At 42.0% G+C, this 17,782-nt stretch overlaps 1 protein-coding gene across 1 annotated transcript in view; it reads left to right on the top strand.

The window, feature by feature from the left end:
• The first annotated feature begins 17,044 nt into the window (after nt 1-17,044).
• The window catches only part of LOC145389849 (uncharacterized), a 30,630-nt gene continuing 29,892 nt past the window's right edge, over nt 17,045-17,782 (top strand). The window contains exon 1 of the mRNA XM_080264984.1: nt 17,045-17,197. Coding sequence (XP_080121110.1) covers nt 17,045-17,197 — 153 coding nt within the window. The remainder of the gene's footprint in view (nt 17,198-17,782) is intronic.

The following is a 17,782-nucleotide window of genomic DNA, read 5'->3' as shown; positions in this document are numbered from 1 at the left end:
TACAAAAAGAGTTGTAGTAGTAGTAGTTGTTCCCTAGGCAGTCTGGCCAAACAGCCCCAAGTCCCTAAGGAAGGCCATGGCCGAGACCGGGCTTTCCAACAGAGCTCTCAAGGAGTGTATGTTGTGTTGTTGGCATAGGTGATTATGTGCAATGCAGTATTTCAAAATGTGCTTAATAGTATGGGGTGCTGTGTTGCATCCTGGACAGGCATCAGTGACGGAGTCATCCAGCCTCTTCTGGTAACTTAAGAGAGCTGGATGATACCCACATTTCAGCCTGGCCAGGTGGACCCTGTCCTCACGAGGGAGGTAGGATTCTGAAGGGTGGATAGCAGGAGGCCGTGCATGCAGCTGTGTTGTTTTTAAGTGACTGAATGGAGTGGTGAGTGATTTGAGTATGGATATGCTTCTGGAAGCTGGTCTGAGGCGAGCAGTGGGGGAGAGATGACAGTACAATATTTGTGTATGATATCGTGTTCTGGGTGTTGTTTTGATGTTCACTGGTGTGTGTGGATGTGCTGCTATGTACTGTAGTTGATGTTGTAGGTTTGTGGAGGCTGCAGCAAGAAACTGGGTGCCTCTCACGTCTAGATGATCCTTTACTTTGAGGACATTGGTTTTGTGATGTAGGTGGTTTGTGGGTGTAGTAGCTGTGCAGCCTGTGATTATTTTTAGAGCCTTGTTCTGTATGGTCTGTAGAGTGTTGTAGTGTGTTTTGGTGAGGTTAGAAGCGCAGGCAGGGCTTGCATAATTCATCACTGAACGTATATATTGTTTGTATACTGTGGTGGTGGTTTCTTTGTTGTGTCCGAATGTTGTATGGGCAAGTGACCTCAAGGCATTGAGTCTTGATGTTATTTTATTTTTAATGTTTGTGATGTGTTGTTTAAATGACATTGATGTATTGTATGTTACACCAAGGATTTTGTGTGTGTGTGTGTGTGTGTGTGTGTGTGTGTGTGTGTGATAGGGGAGTGTTGTTTATGGTGAGGTGTGGGATGTGACTGTGTTCTGCTGTCCAGTTTGTGAAAAGGGTCACTAGATTTGGCTGGGGCTATTTTGATCCTGTTTGTGGTGAACCATTGGTGTAGTGTGTCGAGGTAAGGTTGGAGGATGTTCTTACCTAATTGTTCTTACCTAATTGTATCTTTACAGGAATGAGTCAAGCTCGTATTGTCCCGTGTCTTAGACCATATTTATCGTACATATCCTTAAATTTGTGAATTGTTTTGGCACACACTATTTCATTCGGTAGTGCATTCCATTGATCAATTGCTCTGTTTGGGAAACTGAATTTCCTTACGTCTTTATCACCTCTCTTCTTATGCAGTTTTTTGCAGTGTCCTCTTGCTGATGCTTCTCCATATGTTAAGTAATCATTTATGTCTATTTTCTCCTTTCCTGATATGCACTTATATAGCATTATCATGTCACCTCTTTTCCTTCTCTCCTGTAGTGTTGGTAGATTCAGTTTATTTAGTCATTCTTCATAGCTTGGGTCCCTTAAGCTTGGTATCCATCTTGTAGCGGCCCTTTGAACTTTTTCAATCTTGTCTATATGCTTTTTGAGATGAGGACTCCAGACTATTGATGCATATTCCAGGGTTGGTCTAATGAATGATGTTATTATCCTTCTTAGCATGTCTTCATTTATGTATGTGAATGCTATTCTCATATTTGCAAGCAGTGTATACATGTTCCATACCTTCTCGCTGATGTGGTCAGCCGGAGATAGTCTGTTATTGATAATCACACCTAGGTCTTTCTCTCTTTCTGATGTGTATAGGGTTTTATTTCCTAACTTATAATCCCAATCAGGTCTTTTTCCACTTTTACCAAACTTGATTACATGACACTTGTCCACATTGAATTCCATTTGCCATGTACTACTCCATTCATGAAGTTTATTTAATTCTTCTTGTAGCTCCCTGCAAGAGTCTGTGCTAGTAATTCTCCTTTGTATTTTTGCATCATCTGCAAACATATTCAGATAGCTCTCATTTCCAGTGTTACTGTTTATATCATTTATGTACACTAGAAACATGATTGGTGCCAGCACCGAACCCTGTGGTACTCCACTAGTCACTTCTTTCCATGATGAGTAGTTTCCTCTTAGTACTGTCCTCATTTCTCTTTTTATGAGAAAGTCTTGCATCCAACAAAACAGTTTGCCTCGAATTCCTCCTTGATGGTACAGCTTCCATAAAAGTCTTTGGTGTGGTACTGTGTCAAAAGCTTTCTTGAAATCTAAATAGATACTGTCCACCCATCCTTCCCCTTCCTGTATTGTGTTTGTTACTCTGTCATAGTAGCTCAACAGATTAGTAACACATGATTTTCCTTTTCTGAAACCAAACTGTCTTTCTGTTATCATACTGTGTTCTTCTAGATGATTTACCCAAACTTTTCTTATAAGTTTTTCTAATACCTTGCTTACAACACTGGTCAGTGATACTGGTCGGTAGTTGAGAGGATTTTGTCTATTTCCTTTCTTGAATAAGGGGACTATATTTGCTTTTTTCCAAATATCAGGTAGTTTCCCTTGACTCAAGGATTTCTTGAAAATTAAAAATAATGGTTTACTTAACTCCTTTGCACATTCTCGTAACACCCAACATGAAATTTCATCAGGACCACTTGCTTTTCCTCTGTCTAATCTACTTAACTCCTCCTGTATTACTTTTTCTGCTATTTGTATATCTGGTAGTATGTGTGGACATGCGTGTTCCACATATTCCCTCTCAAAATTTTTTCTTCTGTAAAAACTAATTGGAAATTCTTATTTAGTGCTTCACAAATATCTTTCTCTTGTGTATAAGTGATTCCCTCGTCCGTGATGGATTGTATTATATCTTTTACTTTGGTTTTGCTTCTGATATAGCTGTAAAACAGCTTTGGTTAATCACTACTTTTATTTATTATATCCTCCTCAAACTGTTTTTGGGCTTCCCTCCTTATTCTTGTATAGTCGTTTCTTGCCTGTTTGTAATTATTATACGCCCTTTCACTATTGTGTCTTCTGTATCTATTCCACAACAAATCTCTTCTTTCTTTTGATTTTTTACATTCTGTATTGAACCATTTCTGTATTTTCTTATCTGCTTCTTTGTGCTGTGGGATGTGTGCAGCTGTGTTTGCATTTTGGTGTGTACTGTACATGTAAGGGTTATATTATCTGCATAGGAAGCTGTGTGTATCTGTGGTGTGTGGGGTGTGGGTATGTCGTGCATGTAAAGGTTAAAGAGTGTAGGGGACAAAACAAAAAGAGTTTGAGATGATGGTGGTGATCATTATGATGATGATACATATATATATATTTTTTTCATAGACCACACAACCCCTCTTGAATATGGCACATTCCAGTTAATCCTGGAATTGACAGAGTTCAAGATGGTGGTGGTGATGAGTATAATGATACTGAATACATTTTTAAAATTTTAGATGTAGTGCTGCTGTCGGGTGTCTGCCCTTTCCTCTCCTCCATCCTTCTTTCCTTCCATCCTCTTCTGTCTTCCTTTCCTTCATTCTTTCCTCCTCCTTCTGCTTATGGATAACTTTACACTCCCTCTTTTGTCTTTCTTTCCTTCATTCTTTCCTCTTCCTTCTGCCTGTGGGTGACCCTACACTGAGTGACAAGCCAAATGGTTTCCTGTACACCAGGAAACCATTTACTATGCTGGGTGGTAACCATATAACCAAATTTTGGCGGCTGGTGGTTTAGTGGGTAATTATTGCGCTCCAATCGGATTGGGCTGGTGAAGGTTTATATCCAAGGGATGGTTGGGGTTGATTGCTCATGTAATGCCACTCAGGGATGAGTCAGGCTGGTCACTCTCATCTTTTTGTCAGGACCAACTTGCCTAGCCCCGGGTTCTACACTCCTCTCTGGGGCGACATAGGATTGGATGATGAATGAGTGAATGAATTATTATTATTATTTCATCCATCCATCCATCATCCAATCCTACATTGCCCCATGAGGAACGTAGGAGCCCGGGGCTAGGCAGTTGGTCTCGATATTTAAGATGAGAGTGACCAGCCTCACTCATCCCTGAGTGGCATTACATGAGCAATCAACCCCAACCACCCCTTAGATATAAACCTTCACCGGCTCAATCCGACTGGAGCGCAATAATTACCCACTAAACCACCAGGTGCCAAAATTTGGTTATATGGTTACCACCCAGCGTAGTAAATGGTTTCCTGGTGTACAGGAAACCATTTGGCTTGTCACTCAGTGTAGAGTCACCCACAGGCAGAAGGAAAAGGAAAGAGAGACAGAAGAGGGAGTGTAAAGTCACCTGTAGGCAGAAGGATAAGGAAAGAATGAAGGAAAGAAAGACAGAAAAGGATGGAAGGAAAGAAGGATGGAAGAGAGGAATGGGCAGACACCTGAGAGCAGCACTACATCGAGTGAGTGGATGGTGAGTGCCCCCACCTACCATCAATTATTATTATTATTATTATTATTATCATTATTATTATTATTTTATTATTATTATTATTATTATTATTATTATTGTTATTTTTATTATTATTATTATTATAATTATAATGCTGTATGGTAGTGGGACCTGGGCAGTAAAGGAAGAGGATATTTGCAGTCTCAAATGTACAGAAATGAGAGTGGTCATGTGGATGTGCAGTGCGTATCTGCGTGCAAGGGCTGGGGGACTAGGTTTACAGTGGAAGAGGTGAGAGGTAGGATGGGACTGGAGTGTATTGGTGTTGTGATGAGGAGAGGTAGATTGAGGTGGTCTGGGCATGTGGAGAGGATGAGGGATGATAACTGGGTACAGAAAGTGAGAAGTGTTAATGTTGGGGGTAAAGAGGTAGACCTAAAAAGACCTGTGATGAGGTCATTGAGTGTGACCTGAAGGATAAGGGACTGAATAGGGAAGTTGCCAGAGATTGAGCAGCTTGGAGAGCCGCCACTAGGTGATGAAGGCTGATGCATGCAAGCATGTTGGAACCTTCAAAAACGAAACGACAAGTTATTATTTTTTCAAGGCAGACGACACTCCCCTTTGAAGACATTAATATCATTTTTTTCCACCCCTAATGGGATTAAGGCATCTGGCTATAGATACAGTAGAGAGGTATATAGATTATTATTATTATTATTATTTTTCAGGGCAGAGAACACCCTCTCTGAAGCCAGCACTTTGGTGTAGTGCAGCCAGCTTGTCACCATCAAACTGGTCAGCAAGATGTTCCAGGCCAGTGTTTACTTGGATGGTGGCATTTGCTGGGACATTCTGTTCTAATTTGATGGTAAATTAGACTGACCCGATTCTTCATCCATTGGCAGAATCTTGTATAATTTAGTAATGGATGTGACAGTCATCAAACAGTGCATGCTGAATATTGACTATAGTTCATTCCTTTTAACTTGTCCCAGATTGTCATCGTTTTGCAGCTTGTCATAGTTGTGAATGAGGCCTTTAGTCATGTAGAAAGTTCAGCAAAATAATGTCCCATGGGAATTTTGGTATGACAGCAAGCCACTATTCAGATATCTCAAGGATGCCCCAAAATAACATTAAAAAACCTGTTGGCAGTCAGAGAAACTGTTGGCATAAGCCTAATGACACCTGTATTGAAAGTACAGTGGGCCCCCATTTATGCATATTCAGTTTATGCATTTCTACATTTATGCAAGCGGCAAAATATTCATTCAATAGTTATCAGTTTATGTGAAATTAAGTCATTTTATGCGGCTTGCTACACATAGTGGCCTAAATTCGGGGAGAAACACAATTATGCGTGCACTCCATCATTTTATGCGAGGCTGTGGTGGCCTGGCTGTGCCTGGCTGAGAGAGAGTGTTCACCGAAGTTCATAAAATTTTATACAGTACTTTATTCTCTACCAATATATTCATGTAATATCTATTTTAAGGTAAAAGTAATCAAAATAATCAATTACAGGAATAAGTGAGTATCGCCCATCACTAGTGAATGAGTGTAGTTGCCGTCGGCTGGCTGTGCGTAGCTACTGCGCCACTTGTGAGACAGTTTCATAGTTGGGCAGTATTCCGCCGCTCCCGCCATTTGAACATAGTGCTCAGTCTGCCCCTTGCTTGCCCTCCATTGACCTTGTGATTGTTTGCTGGTTGCACAATTTTGCTTATTTTCGCACAGTCTGAGTTGCATATCGTTTGGCTGCTATTATGCCACTAAGTCAGGGAGGGAAAAGTAAGAGTATCGCTCTACAGATGAAGAGAGATGTTATCGAGAGAAAAGAGAATGGTGAGGGTATTACAGCCATTGGTAAAGCTATGGGGTTGGGTTAATCATCAGTGAGAGCAATTTGGAAGAACAAGGTGGAAATTTTGAAAAGCATCAAGGCCTGTGGCTCGTCTGGCCTAGACTCTCACACTTACACTACAGACAATTGAGTGGTAAAGATGGAGAAGTTTCTGAACATCTGGATATCGAGGAAAGAACAAGAGGGGGTACCACTGGACAAGCGTCAAATTAAACAGCAAGCAAAGGCATTTTACCAAATTATTTGCCACAAGTCGAACTCCCCTCCAGGCAAGTTTACTGCATCAAATGGGTGGTTACAGCATTTCCTGGAAAGGAAAGGAATTTGTAATGTGAAGCTGACCGGAGAGAGTGCCTCAGCAGACAGTGTGGCAACTGGGATGTTTTCTACTTATCTGAAGGAGCTAATCGACGAGGGAGGCTATAGTCCTGACTGCATTTATAACATGGATGAAGCTAGATTACGATACAAAAGAATGCCCAAGTCAACCTACCTCGCAAAACAAATCAAGCAAGCTCGCGGCAGAAAAGCACATAAGTCTAGAATAACTGTGCTCTTTTGTTTAACTTGACTGGCACTCACAAAATGAAACCTATGGTGGTACACACAGCAAAGCATCCCAGGTGTTTCAAGCACCTGCGAGACATGAGCAATGCACTTGTTTACTGGAGGGTGACCCAGAATGGCCGGATGAACTCGTCAACAACCAAGGATTGGCTGTTAAAGCATTTTGTGCCAGATGCAAAGTTAAAGTGTCAGCAGTTGGGGATACCCTTTCAAGTTATGCTAATAATGGACAACTGCCCTGTCCACCCTGACTATCATTCAGATCTTCATCCCAATGTCAAGATTGTGTTTCTTCCCCCTAATACTACAAGTGTGGTCCAGCCGTTAGATCAAGAAATCATTGCTAATGTGAAAGTGCTTTATCAAATGCATGTCTATAAGCTTCAGAGGTCAAGAACTGAGAGTGGGAAAGAAATTTGTTAAATCATTGCTGAGGCTGACGAGGATGCTGACATTAACGACCCTTAGCTCCAGGCTGAAGAAGATAAGGAAGTTGATGATCCTCAACCACTACCCCAGGCTGACCACTAAGTGCTGAGTGTGCACCAGTTCCGGTGCCAGTTCACCGTTAAGATTGCAGTGGATAATCTTCTTAAGGCATGGAACGAGATCAGTGATGCTACAATTTATCATGCCTGGAAGCCTCTCTGTCCCATTCTAGTTAGTGAGCAGCGCGGACAAGTGCAGAACATGGGTGACAGTGTTACACAAGCCGTAGAGGCAGCAAGGCAGGTTCCCGGGTTTAGTGAGATGACTCCTGAGGACATAGCAGAGATTAGTGCAGCTGGTGAAGTGACTACCCCAGAAGACATCATGAGTGCTACAGCAATTGAGGACAGTCTACAGGATCAGCCACAATCCCTGCAAGTCACATCTGCAGGAAAACTCGCTATGGCAAACATTTGTGTTATCTTGGTAGCTGTAGATGAATTGAAGGATGTCTTAATGGCAAATGAGCAGTCAAGCATTCGCAAAACAGAAGTGATTCATGCCATTGACAACATGTTTCACATCTACAAAGAACAGCACATTAAAAAATTGAACAGGAGGAAGCAAACATTAATAACAAAAATTGCTCATCTTGTCCAGCCAGCCCAGCCCGCCGCACTATTCGAGACCAAGCCAGGCCCATTGCACCAGATTGATGATGTAATGTCTGTTGTGAGTGATCACGATTTTGAAGGCATCATTCAAGAGGTGGATGCTATGAGGTGTTCTGGGGCAGTGTTAGGTGATAGCAGTAGTGTGGAAGAGGATGAGCAGTAACCTCGCCCACAGCAGCGGAATCCCACCCTTCCCTGCAACTTGGTAGAATTACGGTAAACAACGATTTGTACATTGTTCTTTGTTTATTATTGTACCTTAGTTGGAATACATATCATTGTTCTTTATAATAGAGGAGTATTAATGTCCATGTGAGTGTGAAAATAATATAATCATAAGTCTAGCCCCTAAAGTGGGGAATGTCTGTCCACCAAACTCCATTTTTCCCATAAGGCCTGCAGTTCCATTTATGCATTTTCCATTTATGTGTGCTTGTTTGTCCACCAAATTGTCGCATAAATGGGGGCCCTATTGTATATCACTGGCACATTTCACTTGGATTTTTTTATCAAGACAACCTACAAAACTTACATGTTTGCTGCTGTGATTAAATTTTCATCCAGGTTCTGCCTCATAGAGCCCCAGTAGGATTAAAGTGATTTTATTTTCAGGAGGCAGTTTTTTTTTATCAAGTAAATGATAAAATGAACCTCAGTGACTGAACAGACAGTAGTATCTACTTTTGTATCTTAATACACCCTTTTTTCCTATTGCTTCTAATCCCCCCCTTGTTGTATGTTGCAGGAGAGGGAGGAGGAGGGAGAGGGAGTGGAGGGGAGGGAGGGCATAAGGGGGCAGGAAGGAGGGGGGATGAAGGGGGAGAGAGGAGGGAGAGGGGGATGGAGGAAGCTGCTTTTCAGGGAAGTGGAAGAGGTAGAGGGAAGAAGGATGACCAGAAATGGAAAGACAAGGAGGGGAAAGGAAGAAAGGAGAGAGAGATGGGGTGGAGGAGAGGCAGGAAGGAGGAAGAATGGACATGAAGGGAGGGATAGAGGGGGTGGGAACTGGTGGGGGGATGGAGGGGGCAGGAAACAAGTGGAGGGAAAGAATGTTGAGATTGGTGGAATCTGCCAGCTTTGGTCAGCCTGGCTGGAGCTGTGACTGGTGAAGGATTTTTACATTTTTTTATATGATTTTTTTTCCTATTTCTTCCCATTAATTGTTTTTATGCTGATAATATTGACTTTAGCGTGTCTTGCAAACATTCCTGAGTATTTCTAAAGCTTACCCATTGATATTTTTCCTGGAGTTTTTAGTGTCATGGCTTATATGAATGTTCTTTTTCAGGGGTGTGAGTTTGGGGGGAAGGACAGCATGATGGCAAAAAACTGCATGACATGGAGGTGAAGTAATTTGTGGGCACCTTTCTGGCATCAAGGCATTTAGCTGTACAGGACTACCACCACCACAGCTACCAGAACTATCATAGCCACTACTAGAGCAACCACAACCATCATAACACTATTGCTGGAGAGGACATTTAGCTGGATACGACTTTGGTCAGTATGCCGTAACCATATCTATTATTTTTTTGTGCCTGCTACTTCCATATGGCTTTATATAGCTTAAGAGGCTTTTCTAGAGGGGTTAGATATACATACAGCAGACTTTCACCAACAAAAGTGATGATATGTAGGGCAGGTGGCAATACTGTCAAAGCAGAGGAAGTGTGGCCAGGTGTAGTTTGCTGCAAGGGTGTGGGAAATAACTTCATCTTGGTCAGTGTTTGTGATAAGTGGCTGCATAGGAGATGTAATGGTGGATCAAGCGGAAATGACTCACTCCGGCCCATAGCTCTTCCCGCCCTAGTCACTCCGACCCTTAGCTAATAATAATAATTAGGTTAGCTAAAAATGAGTAATAATAACAGCTGTAACGACTGGATTTCTGTCAGGAAAGGGGGGTCGGTGTGACTAGGGTGGGAGGCCAGAGTGGCTAGGGCCAGCAAAACTAGGGGCTGGCGTGACTTGAAACCCATCAAGCAGCGTGGAGAGCCGCCATTAGGTGACCACGGCTGATGCATGCAAGGATGTTGGTGCCTTTGATACGATGATACAAATTGAATTCTAAATTTGGTATAGAATATCTTATTTAACACTGATCCCTTGTCCCTTTTCAGTTAATTTACAGCCAGGTGTAGTAAGATTGGGTGAGTAATTTTGACTAGTAACCAAGGAGAAACATTCCATACGTAAGGCTCAGTTTTCCATGCAACAACTTTGTAAAGATCCCTAGCTCCTTTTCATTTAGTTGATGGCCAAGTGTATTCAGTTTGAGAGGTTAGTTTGACTATAGGTGCATTACAGTAACTAGGTTCATATTTTCATTTGTGGGTTATTTCACAGAGCTTATTGGTAGAAAGACAGTGGTTTGTCTCTACATTCATCCCATAGCACTTCGTGACCAGCCTTATATTTTGATATTTGTCTAGTATTACAGTTTAGCATTTAAGATGGAGGGATGGCAAATTTAGACCAAGTTACCTGCCCTTGGGTGGGAAAGGAGGTCCGGATGATCGATGATGATAGAGTAATATGAGTAAGGTTTGTCAAAGTCCATGCAACCACATCTTCATGTTAGTCATGGGAATGACCCTTTATTAGAAAACTGGCTATAGGAGCAAGAATATGTGGCTGATGTGTTACTGGGATCATCCACACCTTTCTCACCCCAAGGTAGGGTCCAGAGAGGCAGAAAAAAACTTGATAGAATGAGATACTAACCAGTGTTCATCCAGTTGAATGAGCCACATGGCCATTCTCACCATTCAGGCCCCTGGAATCCTGGCATCAAGGGGCTAAAATGTTTGCTGAGCCTTTGACCATGATGAAGCAGTCTACTGTAAATGGCAGTATACAGGTTTTACCCTAACCTGGCCTAAAATTCTCTTTCCATCCGTATTCCTGAGCTGTAACATGAGTAACTTGAATATGATGTTAGTCCAGAAGTGTTAAGGATGAGATGTAGATTTATCATATTGTCTTTTTGCCTCTGTGCTAGAAAAGAGTATGGCTGCTTGCTTTGATAGCCAGGCCTAAATTTGTCCTTTTGCAGCTCATTTGTAGCATGTCATTTTTTTCATTTATTATGGGGCAATGTAGGTGATGAATTAAAAAAATGAAATGCTACAAATAAGCAGCAAAAGGACAAATTTAGGCCTACCTATCAAACCAAGCAGCCATACTCTTTTCTTGAACTTGGCCTAAACTGCCCCTCATCTTGAAAATGATCTTGTAAGGATGAACATTATAATATACTATACTCATTTCACTTTACTTTGGTCTAAAAGTGACAACTCCCAGTCTTGAAAACTGAACTGTAACAAAAGCCTATTAAAAAACTGCTATACACTTCATTCTGGTTTGAAAATTCTCAGCATCTTGAATTTTTTGAGTTTGAACAATAGTTAAACACTAGCATATGATGCTCATCACAAAGAAGTGCTGTGGAAAGGATAACTAGCTGTAGCACTGCATTGCTGTGCCACTGAACTATGTATGAAATGGGTTACTGAAGACATTGTTGGGCAAGTTGAGGTATATGGTAGTGGTAGTTGGAGTAGTAGTAGTAATAGCAGTAGTGGTAGTGTAATCTGGTGTATTTCTGCTGAATGTCTACTCTAAATGTAAATAATTTGTAATACAGTACAGTATATTCCCTCTTCTGTTGTTCTTTCCCTCATTCTTTCCTCTTGCTTCTGCCTATGGGTGACTCTACACTGAGTGACAAGCCAAGCAGTTTTCTGTACACCAGGAAGCCACTTACTATGCTCGGTTTTAACCATGTGTCCAAATTATGGCGCCTGGTGGTTTAGTGGGAAATCAAGGCATTCCAATCGGATTGAGCTTGTATAGGTTTATATCCAAGGGATGGTTGGGGTTTATTGCTCATCTAATGCCACTCAGGGATGAGTGAGGCTGGTCACTGTCATCTTAAATGTCAGGACCAACTTGCCGAGCCCCAGACTCCTATGCTTCTCATGGGGCAACATAGGATTATATGTTGGATGGAATAGATTTTTCAAAATATTGTCTTAAAAATCCTGGAAAAAAATCCCTAAGTTGTAAAATGTCATCTAATGGAAACCCAGTCTTGGCATGACACACTAGGGTCATCGTGTTTTAGCCTGTGAGGGTCCATAGTGGCTTCCAGTCTGAAAACCAACACATGTAAAATTCGTGATTACATGCTCCTCTCATTTATATTTGGTATATAGATACTGTAGACTGATTGACATAGATAAACATACATACCGTACCCTTTTCTTTTTTCCTTCTTTTGTTTTTCCTCTCTGGCTTCCTTCTTTCCATCCTCCTCGGTGTAGTAGCTTAATCTGTTCTGGATGGCAGTAGCTGTTGTGTCATAATGTGTTGTTTTCTTTGAATGATATTTATCATACATTATTCTGTATTCTTTTATTATAATGCTTTGATGTCTATTTATAATTTTTCCGTTTATTATTTCATGCGTTTTCAAGATATTACCAACCTCTTCAGAAGATAATGGGATATTGTTTTGTTCTCAATTTCCATTTTGTGCATCCCACTCACTACTTTGAAATAAAAGTAGATTTGGTTTAGGATGATGATGATGTGAAAGAAGATGTAGGTAACTTTAATAATATTTTTCAGGTAATAGAAGACCAGTCCATCACAGGGAAGCCACCAGACTCTCCTCCGAAGAGGCTTACGTGGTCAAGGGAGAATGGTTCTGGGCCTCAATCCAGAAGGAAGCTTGTTCCAACGAGAAGCTGGTTCGCTGTAGGTGCAGGTAAGGGTGCAGGGGAAAATGTAAATGCCACTCATCCCCCCTTCAGTGTACTGAACTCTGAAAACGTGGCGGTGGATGCAGTGACAATTAACCATTCTTGAGGTGAAGGCTTTGTACATTTGACTGTGTGGCCTGGGGTAGCAGGATCATGACAATGCATATATTGCCAATGTTGCAAATTAAATATAGCTAATTTTGATTTTATCCATGCATATCATTGTTTAGCACCATATAATTTTTCTTTTTAATGCCAGAAATGGATTCCAATGTGTTGAAAATGTTTGTTTAGACACTAAGATCATGCTTTTATGGTGGCAGTTAGCTGAGGTATTGTAAGTTTCAGATCTTAAAGGCGGCCAACTTGAAATTCAAGGTAGCGGCCAGTTACCATGGTGATAACAATGGGTACCTAGCTTAAAATTAATCTACATACCATAGGCTACATCTGTGCCAGTTTCCTTGCTTTTGTCAAAAAGTGCACAATTCTGTCAAAAGTTGGTCCTTAGCCGCTGTACTAAGACTAAAAGGTACAGTCAACACAAATAAATGGACGGGGTTAAATCCACCAGTGTGCCAGTCGAGGCAGGTAAATGGCACACCTTAATGCCCAGTGGGTTTATATTAGCCACAGTGTTGGACTGATCCACTGCCAATGGACCTATACTCACACACACACACACACACACACACACACACACACACACACACACACACACACACACACACACACACACACACAGAGGGAGATGAAAGGCAATTGTGAAAACTGAAAACACACACACACACACACACACACACACACACACACACACACACACACACACACACACACACACACACACCAAAAATCTTGCTAATTTATGATTGGCCACAATTAACCTTTAGTGCAATTGTATAAGAAAAATCATGGTGAAATTTTGGCATTTTAAAAAGGTACTAATTTTTACGATTTCCTCCCCTCTCGCTCTCTCTCTCTCTCTCTCTCTCATCATCATCATCATCATCATCATCATCATCATCACCCTTTTCAGAGGCTAATAATTTTACCTAATAAAAGTAGAACAAGGATTTTATTTTCATTGGATGCTAGATAAATCAATTGAATTTTGTGTTTATGATTCACAGGAGCGATTAATTTTGCATATTACACGTAAAGAATCTCTCGTATGTTATTAATATCACCTACCGTGCTTGATTTTGTCTTCGCTACTCTTACAACAATATTGGCTCGATAAGTATCTGCTACACTGCATTTTTTTCACCTGACATGGATTCCCAGCCCCCTTTTAGCTCAGGAGATGACCAAGAAGTTAAATTTGACTAAGTAACCAAGGAGATTAATCCCTGTATCACAGCGACGACCAATCGAATTTTACCTAACTTAGTATTCAAACTGTTAAATAAAAAAATAAAAAAAATCTGTTACCTCTTACTTAATAGACAACAAAGGCAGACTTCCTGACTGTCATCCGAAAGTCGTGGGTTCGATCCCCTGCCCAGTGTGTGTATAACAATCTAAGTCAGGGGTTCCCAACCTGGGGTAAATTACCCCACGTGGGGTAATTTGGTATTTTGTGAAGGGTAATGGGGGAGGTAAAAAAAAAAAAAAAATTAAAAATCATACCAGTTATGATAGACTTTCAGACCTATACTAAAATTCAGAGATGAATGTTTAAAGTCATGTTTATTGGGTATCAGTGTTAATAATAAAAATAAATTACTGCTTGCAATAACTCTCTTGGTTTTAGCCTAACCTTTAATTAAGTCCTACATTCAAACTAAAATCTAGGCATCAAAATGTTAAGCAGCTAAAATGCAATTGTGGAAACATAAGCAATGAGGGGTAATGAGTGAAGGGAGGTGTGGAAAATGGGGTAATGGGTAAATAAAGGTTGGGAACCCCTGATCTAAGTAAACCTTCCTCTGCATACGACAGGCGAGGATAATGGATAGGCTACAAGTTAAGCCAGTGTCACACTGGCCAGGAAACGGTATGTTAGCCGCTTTGCAAGCCGAATGACCAACAGTCAGTGGGATCCAGCTTGATATGAGGTTGGTTGCTGTGATAAGGACTCAGATGAGCTAAATATCGACTTTTCAACTGTTCTTAACTGTGAATGAAATATTTAGTTAGAACAGGAGATAAGTTTAAATGAAAGCGGCTCGCAAAAGTGGCTAACATGTTAGTCACTTTTGCCCATTGTGACTCGACCTTTATGCACTCCCTTCCTCCATCTCATCTTTGGTCTCACCCTCCACCTCTCACACTCTTCTGGTCAGTCTCTCATTCTCCATCATCTCCACTCCTTCAGTTCATATCATCCTTGGTCTCCCCCTCCTTTCCTCCACCTCAAAAATGAGAAGCACATAAGTAACCTCACTGGGGGAACTTAAGTTTGTCGTCTACAAAGTGTAGCCTACTTAAGGCCAAAAAGTAGTTTGGTACCTGTCACTTAAGTATTCTGTCCAGACTGACTTGCAAGTCGTAAAAAAAATTTCGTCTGCTAAGTGTGCTTATCAGCACTAAGTATTTTTGGTGGTATGGCCACTGATGCTCACTCTGGAAAGGAAATAGGTCCATCATGGAGATATTCACTGAGGCGGTTTGGCAAAGTGGAGAGGATGGAGAGCGAGAGACTAACAAGGAGAGTGTGAGTGAGGTGGAGAGGGGAAGAGGGATGGGGAGGCCAAGGATGAAATGGAGGGATGGAGTGGAGGAGCAAATGAGAGGAGGGTGAGCTGAAAGCAGGGCAGTGAAATGGCGGGGTACAGGGCGACGGGAATTCATGAGTGTGCACGTATTGTTTGTTGGGCACTAGTAGAACACAAAACAAACATTGTGTGTGTGTGTGTGTGTGTGTGTGTGTGTGTGTGTGTACCGTCATAACTGAGGAGAGGTCCAGGGGCAGCGGGTCAGGTCAACACTGGCCATTTACCTGCCCTCTATTGGCACACTAGTGGCTTTTTTTTTTTAGTTTGTGTTGACTGTACCTTTTATTCTCTCTCTCTCTCTCTCTCTCTCTCTCTCTCTCTCTCTCTCTCTCTCTCTCGTACTACTACTACTACAACTACTACTATTACCACCACAATAACAACAACTACTACTACTACTCAGGTGTTGTCAGGTTAATTGTCTTCTAATTGATGGCCAGGTAACAGGTGGTGGAGCAAATGAAGTAAGGTATTTGAGTTCTTTAGGAGGTCATTACTGCAATATTTTTTTTATATCCTCACTGTTATGCTCAGATGATTATGCTTAGAGGATGGAGTATGTGAGACTGACTAGGAGAGTGTGGAGGAAGAGCAGGAGATCAAGGATGAGCTGGAGTGATGAGGTGGAGACGTATGTGTGTGTGAAGGACAGGGTGACATCGAAGGGGTAGATTTGAGTTTCAGTAGGTGTAGATTTGGCCATATAGAGTTATTCCTCCAATGTGTCAGTAAACACACACACACACACACACACACACACACACACACACACACACACACACACACAGTACAGGGAACCTCTACCAATGATAAAGGAGACAAGTCATTCAGATATTATGGATCTAAGTGTGAACGTTGGGGGTTGGGTTGAGAGAGGCCTTCTTCTTTGCTGTCCTTATCTCATTCTAGTAGTTCAGTTACTCTTCTAGGAGCTGCCTAGCATGGGCCAACCGGCCTACTGCAGTTATCCTCTCTTCTTATGTTCTTATGAAAAAGACCTGATACGAGGTCATAGAGTGTGACCTCAGGGATAAGGTGCTGAATAGGGAGGCTGCCAGAGATGAAGCAGTGTGGAAATCCATCATGTGACCAAGCCCGACGCATGCAAGCTTATTGGAGCCTTTATAAACGATGCGATACGATCACAGTACAAAGCAACTGATTAAGCAGCCAATAACTTAGTGTAGAATCCGAATGCAGTAGAGAAATCGCTGGGAAATAAGCCAGGAAAGATGTGATAAACTGTAGATTAGCTGGAAAGTATGCAAAACACAATCTACTGAGAAGTCCACATGTCGAACCATATGGAAATTTATATTAGACCATCGCCATTAAGAAACGCAAGAACAAGAGAGAGAGAGAGAGAGAGAGAGAGAGAAAAAAAGACAATGAACAGTATAGAGATTCGTCGAAGTTCCATAAGGTTCCCCTCTATTTTCTGGGATTTTGTTTGTTGCAAGCACAGCGCCCCCACCCATAAATCCCCCATGCCCAGTCGGTGCCCCTCAGTGTCGCTCTTGCAAAGGGTAGGTGTAAATCAGCGTCCGTTACTCCATGACGCCACGCTGTCTAGCTGACGCATCCAAGACGCATCCCTACCCGCCAGTACCCGCCCTTACCAATGCCCAAGCGGCCGAACAACGGTCGCCGCCTCTCGCTTAGTTACTGCGTGTCAGGGGGTCGATGTAGGTGCGTGCCGCCCAGCTCCGCGGTGCCTGGCTGTCTGGTTACCCTATACCCATACCAGTGCAACGCCAGTCTCGTCATATGGCAAGTGAGGAATTTGTGTTTCGCTGAGGGTGGGGGATGGAGAGAGGATTATTGAGAGAAGCATGTGGAGTTAAATGGAAAGACAGACTGACAAATGAGGAAGTGAAGGAGCGTTGTGGTGTGGATGTGATAGAAAGCTAGAAGTACACTGAGATGGTTTGGCCATGTGGAGAAGATGGAGAGCGAGAGAATAACGAGGAGAGTATATGTGAGTGAGGTGGAAGGGCGGGAGGAGAAGGTGGGGAGGCCGAGGATGAGATGGAGATCTGAGAGAGAGAGGGTTGTGAGCTGCAGGGGAGGGGAGTGAAATGGGGGGGGAGGGCGATAAGGAGGCGGTGTTTGTGGCCATTCCTTACGGAATGGAGTCGTCATGCTATAGACAGTTAGATATATTGGTGTAGTGTTAATAACTGTTCTTTATTCTTCATTTTATTTTGTATTAACCTCGTCATCCTTGTTCTTATTGTTTTTATAATGCTGAAAAGTATGGGGAAGACTGTAGGCCTATCATGTATTAAGCAGTGTAGCTCGGCCTTATTACACTCATTTCCTCTCCTCCTCCTCCTCCTCCTCCTCCTCTTCTTCTTTC

Source organism: Coenobita brevimanus, unplaced genomic scaffold (genome assembly GCF_032717465.1).
Source record: "Coenobita brevimanus isolate Jiangsu-jjx unplaced genomic scaffold, ASM3271746v2 jjx.HiC_scaffold_2549, whole genome shotgun sequence".
Taxonomy (NCBI): Eukaryota; Metazoa; Arthropoda; class Malacostraca; order Decapoda; family Coenobitidae; genus Coenobita; species Coenobita brevimanus.
This window is presented reverse-complemented; position numbering and strand designations above follow the sequence as displayed.